Source organism: Cynara cardunculus, unplaced genomic scaffold (genome assembly GCF_001531365.2).
Source record: "Cynara cardunculus var. scolymus isolate 2C unplaced genomic scaffold, CcrdV1 Un_Scaffold_10044, whole genome shotgun sequence".
In the NCBI taxonomy this organism is placed as follows: Eukaryota; Viridiplantae; Streptophyta; class Magnoliopsida; order Asterales; family Asteraceae; genus Cynara; species Cynara cardunculus.
The window spans coordinates 1-6,592 of record NW_020205480.1 but is presented as its reverse complement, the minus strand read 5'-3'; the positions used below and the strand labels follow the sequence as shown (position 1 = coordinate 6,592).

General features: G+C 36.7%; 1 protein-coding gene across 1 annotated transcript; it reads left to right on the top strand.

Moving 5' to 3' along the window:
• Positions 1 to 102: 102 nt before the first annotated feature.
• On the top strand, positions 103 to 2,694 carry LOC112505353 (RNA-binding KH domain-containing protein PEPPER-like; the record flags this gene model as incomplete). The annotated part of the gene is made up of 4 exons (XM_025109273.1): positions 103 to 303; positions 377 to 631; positions 1,281 to 1,475; positions 2,258 to 2,694. Coding segments are annotated over 4 exons (840 nt in total), but the record flags the coding sequence as incomplete, so codon positions are not given.
• Positions 2,695 to 6,592: the final 3,898 nt, after the last annotated feature.

The following is a 6,592-nucleotide window of genomic DNA, read 5'->3' as shown; positions in this document are numbered from 1 at the left end:
TGTTTTATTCATTTACAAACTTTCAGTTGCATCTACTTTTGCTTGCATGACCTCACCTCTTTGCATCTACTTTTTGCTGGGCCTGTATTTTCTTTTCCTTAGACTGTGTCAGTTAGAAGTCATTTTAGTTCCAAACAATGTTTTCTGCCAGATGAAGTGTCAGCAATATCTGCCAACCCGGATGAGAGGGTTGTGGATTTGCAGGGAGAAGCTCCTAAGGTTCTGAAAGCTCTAGAAGCTGTGGTAGGACACCTGAGGAAGTTTTTGGTAGACCGTAGCGTTCTTCCTCTGTTTGAAAAGACTGTGAGTAATTGTCAGTTTCCATTTGGTTACTACAGCATCATTTCTATGAATAACAGCAAACTGCCTTGTACAGAACAATGTAGCAGCTACACAAGAACACCAAGTGGAGACATGGGCTGACAAACCCATGATGCGTTCTGGCTCACAGCATGGAATAGGAGGTGATTATTCTCTTCCAGTGAGGAGGGAAACTCTATTTCTTGACCGTGAACCCCAACGAGAATCACAATTTTCATCCCATGGACTTTCATTGTATGGTCGTGATCCTGGGCTACCCACAACTCGTTCTCCTGCACTTGGTCGTACGGGTGGTCCTATAGTAACTCAGGTCAGCAGTGATATTTGTTCATTTTCTGTTTTTGACTCTCACCAAAATGATCTCAGGTCAGCAGTGATATTACTTGAACTAGCCAAAGACAAATGCACGGAAATTTTCAATTGGTCAAAATTTGCACTATAAATTGTCAGAAGTTATCTCAATCAACGCTTTTACATTGATAATTTTTCAAAGACAATATATTGTGGAACACCTTAGTTTAAGACAGCAGGAGGCGTAACTCACAAGTGTCCATGCTTAAGTTCAAAGTAAGAGTTATAGGAGACTGGTGAACCTAGTGTAGGATTAGTGGTCCCAACTTTCTGCCAGTCTTCTTTATAAACAGACAATTGGCTATCTTGGTAAAAGTAAAGAATATGTATACAATCTGAGACTAAATACAGTTTTTCAATATTTAGCAACCTAATTGAACATTGCTTGGTGTTTTTATTGTGTTCTGATTTTATGAAAAATGGAACTTAAACTTCCCTACGGGCTGTAGTAGTTATTTCACAATTGGAGGAGGTGTGTGGACACTGGACCAAACCGTTGCTACAACAAATCTTGGAAGAATCTTGTGTGTGAGAGTGGGGATTTGTGGACTATAGGTTTTATCAGCAATAAATGATTCTAATTAATTATTTTTGTGTACGTTAACTAGATAGCTCAAACGATGCAAATACCACTAGTTTATGCTGAGGATATCATTGGAGTTGGAGGGACAAATATTGCTTATATTCGTAGGACTAGTGGTGCAATTCTTACTGTACAAGAGAGCAGAGGGCTACCAGACGAAATTACAGTTGAAATAAAAGGGACATCATCACAAGTTCAGACAGCTCAACAACTTATTCAGGTAAGACGGAACATTTCATGTTGTTTTTCGTTATACACATACATACATACATAAGCTGATGATAGTGATTAGTAAAATGAAGATGTTCAAGGGAAAACCCCCAAAAAATGAAAAACTTAGAACATCATAATAACCATTCATCTCTATGGTATGGTATGCACATGTGCATACAAGTAACTAAAGACGTTTCATGGTTTCTATGCATGTGTGCGTACCATATAGATGAATGATTATTAGGGTGTTTCTTAGTTTTTCAACTTTTTGTGGTTTTCCCTCGAACCTAACCCTATATACATGTCTATTTGTGTATGTGTGTATGTGTATGTATGCATGGGCATGTCTAGTTTCTGCTGGGCATATATCTTTTTTTTGTTGGCCAAGGGCTAATATGGTGATTATTAAACTTTCCTTGTTCTTTCACTTGCCTAGCTAAACAAAAATTAATCAGAAAACCATACGACTTGCGTAATGTCTATCCCAGTGTCACCCAGATCAATAACTTCAAGTTAAGTTTGAAGTAGTAAATCAATTGAAAGGTCATTGCTTGTAAATAGCATATTACCATCAACTCTTGGGAACTCAATTTGATGAGATCTAACCTCAATTCAACAGAGATAATATAACTTGTATAGTTACGAGAACTTAAGCATGCGTTTGGTAAATCTTTTTGTTAGAAGTGGAGAAAATTAGAGAAATTCCGTGAATGAGTATATATGTCTTCTATCTGTTTGAGAGGAGAGAAAAGGGGGACCAGACTGTACCTAAATTCAATTATTACGCAGGAATGTGTAAATGGGCACAAAGAATCAATTCCAAGCAGCTATGGGAAGATGGATTCAGGTTTGAGGTCTTCGTACTCGCAAATGGGGGGAAATTCATCTTACCAATCATCATCAGCTTATGGCGGGCAATCGTATGGCGGGGGCTATGGAGGCTCTGGTTTAGGAGGATACAGTAGTTACAGGATGTGAAATGTACCACAACATATTTGAAGCTTTGTTTTTCTATAAACCTATTTCAAATGTATCCTTTATAAAGCTTTGATGAGTTGTTCATGCTTTTTGTTTCATTGACATTGACATAGGTAGTAGTAGCAGTAAAGGCAAGAAAGAGAGAAAGAAAGAGAGAAAGCTTTATGAAATCTATCCTTCTTCCTTCAAGAGTTGTTAGGTTGTTCTTCTATTATGCTTCGTATGTTAAGTTAAATTGATGTTTTTATTTATTATGCTGAAAAAACTGTCTGAATGGCATAAATGACTATTTTACCCCTTATTGTTTGTTTCTTTTTGTCTCATCTAGGGTAATGGCATAAATGACTATTTCACTTTTCATTGTTTGTCTCATCTAGGGGAATGGTTCCATTGGTTTGCACCATTTCAGGTCATTTGGCATAGACCCATGCTCATATGCAACGAACTGAGCTTGCTATTCATCAGGATGGGTTCGATCACCCTACCAAAAACATGCATCCCATCTCCAAACTAGATCCAACTGCAACCTGGCGTTTTCTTGACGTTTTGTTGCCTCATATTATGTCTCACATCTGACCCCTCATGATACCTACCCATTGTGCCATAGACATTAGACATCAACACGTAGCTCCCATTCAAGATCAATCACTTTTCTTGCAGCAATTTTAGCAAGATTTGCATCGCCACGGAGATGGCATGCCGCTAAGAACGCTTGCCAGACCACCGAGTTGGTCTTGAAGGGCATTTCTGATAGCAAGCCGTAGGCTTACTCAAGAAGCCCAGCTCGGCCAAGCATATCAATTACACAAGTACAATGTTTGACCATTGACACTATATTGTATCTTGACTGCATCTAGCTAGGAAATTATTGCCCTTCCTTTACTAGATCTCCATAGTTGCAGCCTGATAGAACACCAACGATTGTCACCTCATCGGACTTCATATGCATCACACATTTTGCAAAATATGCTCAGTGCCTCGTGGCCAAACCTGTGCATTACGTATCCCATGATCATGATGTTGCATGAAGCCGAATCTTTGATGGTCATGATATAAAATCCAGGATTTTTGTTTAGCGGGACCACCTTTAAGGTAGACTAAAGACCCGTAAAATCGTCCGATATGTTTTTAACCTAATTACAACGTTTTCGAGGGAATTTTAAAGTTTATTGGTTTATTTCGAGGGATTTTTTAGTGTTTTTTGTCGATTTCGAATAACTTTTTTGGTTTTTTTGATTGATTTCAACAGATTTTTTTGGTTAGAGTAACAGTTTCGATTGGGGTTGGGGCCCGTGGAAAAATGTAATGGGAGGAAGTAAAAAGTAAATAATGTAAAACCTAAATTTTAACCTATAATTTTCTTTTGAGTTTTTGACTGGTCCCCCCTTGTATATATAGTAATGGTAACCCTCACAATTGATTTAGCTTACAAAATTCAAATCTTTAACGATAATAATTCTATGACAAGATTCTTGTATGACCATCCTTTTTGCAAGACAATTCAATGAAATGACATGCATGATCATCCTTTTTACAAGACAATCCAATGACATACATGGTCATCTTTTTTAAGTAACACATATTCTTTTAGCTGAATGACAAACAAGGACAAGATTCTCTTTTATTTTATTTATATACATACATGTACCTGCAAACTTCAACACAAAAACCTATCTTTGTTACCAATGACATGCACGGTCATTCTTTTTAAGAATTAGCATCAAATATATTTGTTACCAATGACATGCATGATCATCTTTTTTGAGAATTAGCTTCAAATATATTTGTTACCAATCCTTTTATTATTCGTACAAACTAAAGAACGACTTCATGATGTAATACGTTATCGATCAACAAAAATAACCAAGTAATCCATGGAGGCTCAGTACCCGGACGTTCTTTCATCCCCTGTGATCGAGAAAGTGCACATTGTAGATTATTCAACAATTACCTTTTAGAGACCCCTCTATATAATGATGTCATGCTTCTTCGGAGATATCGAATGTCTCGGTCATTGTTCTTTCGTTTTTGTTGATGAAGTTGCTTCTCATGATAAGTATTTTACACAATGCACAGATCAATTTGGGAGACTCGGATTATCGCCTCTTCAGAAAGTAACAACTGTGATCTGGATGCTTGTACAGGGTCAACCAACAGATGCCGCTGACGAATATGTTAAAATAGGTGAATCAACATCAATTGAAAGTCTGAAAAGATTTTTTCGAGCTATAGTGGAAATATTTTCAGAACAATAATTGAGATCAGCAACTTCAAAAGATGTTGCAAGACTTCTCTATGTCAATGAAAAGAGGGTTTTCTAGGAATGTTGGGAAATTTAGATTGTATGCAATAGAAATGGAAAAATTCTCCAATCGGGTGGGCTGGACAATTTTCGGACCGTAGTGGATCACCATAGATTATTCTAGAAGCAGTCGCAGATTATGATCTTTGGATATGACATGCTTATTTTGGTTTTCAGGCACTAAATATCAATGTGTTGGAGTCTTCTCATCTTTTCTCCAATCTTGCTCAAGGTATTGCTCCTCGTGCTCATTATGTCATTCAAGGAAAAGAATATGATACACGTTATTATTTAGCTGATAGTACATATAAAAAAATGGGTCACTATAGTACAAACAATTCACGAGTCACGTGGTAAAAAAAACTTTGTCATGCAACAAGAAGCCAGTAGAAAAGATGTAGAACGTGCCTTTGGAGTTCTCCAGTCACACTTTGTAATTGTGGCAGGATCGTCCTAATTTTAGAAAAAAGAAGTGTTACATGACATAATGGCTACATGTATTATTTTACATAATATGATAATCGACGACGAACGTGATCTCGATGCGCCGATTGAAGTTGTGAGAGAACTACCACCAATAGAGGTCGAAATGATGACAAATGATAATGATGGATTCCAACAATATGTTGCTCGATATAGAAATTAAGAATAAAGAAGCTCACTTTGCACTTCGGAATGCGTTAGTTGATCACATATGGGAAAAATATGCTAATTCCGATTGAGAGCGACAACTCTTACCACGGTAAGCGCTTACCGAGTAAATTGTTGCATACGATGCCGTTTTGGTGGACTAAAATCTTACTCAGTAAGTAAATAATAGTGTTAAATTTTACCAATAAACACTTACCGGGTAAGTATTTGGTAGACAGCGCCTAAGTAAATAATCCGGGTAGATTTTGTGTTTGAAATTAGTGACGATATAGACCTTGATTACAAAGTTGTCAACCTCATCTTCTATTCAGCTATCAAAAACACAATACAAAATGTTCAGATAAAATCAAATTTCATCAATTTATATTAGATTTTTATTGGATAAACAAAAGATAAAGAAAAACCTTACCAGACACCACTTCCATTCAAAGAAAATAGTTTTTTTAATTTTAATGAATTAAAATTACATGATGCAATTCTTACTGTGCAAGAAAGCAGAAGTCTACCAGATTAAATTACAGTTGAAATAAAAGGGACATCATCACAAGTTCAGACAGCTCAGCAGCTTATTCAGGTAAGACAGGAACATTTCCTCTTGTTTTTCGCTATACACATACATACATACATAAGCTGCTGAAGATGATTGGTAAGATGACGATGTTCAGGGGAAAACCTTAAAAGATGAAAACTTAAAACATCTTATGCATATCTGCATACAAGTAATTGAAGATGTTGGTTTCTATGCATGTGTGCATACCATTCAAATAGTAGTTAAAAGGATGTGGAATCTACCACAAAATATTTGAAGCTTTGTTTTTCTATAAACCTATTTCATCATTCATTGTTTGTTTCTTTTTTATACTAAACTGTCTGAATGACACAAATGACTATTTGTTGTGCTGAATAAACTGTTTACCGAATTTGTAGAACAAAATTTAAATTAGGACTGACCGAATTGAATGCCATAAGCAGTCTCGTCTAGGGGAATGGTTCCACAGTTTGCACCATTTCAAGTCATTTGGCATAAACACATGCTCATATACAACGAACTAAGCATGCTATAAATCAATTCTTCATCAGGATGGGTTCGATCACCCGTCCCAAAAACGTGCATCCCATCTCCAAACTCGATCCAACTGCAACCCGGCGTTTTCTTGACGTTCTGTTGCCTCATATTATGTCTCACATCTGAC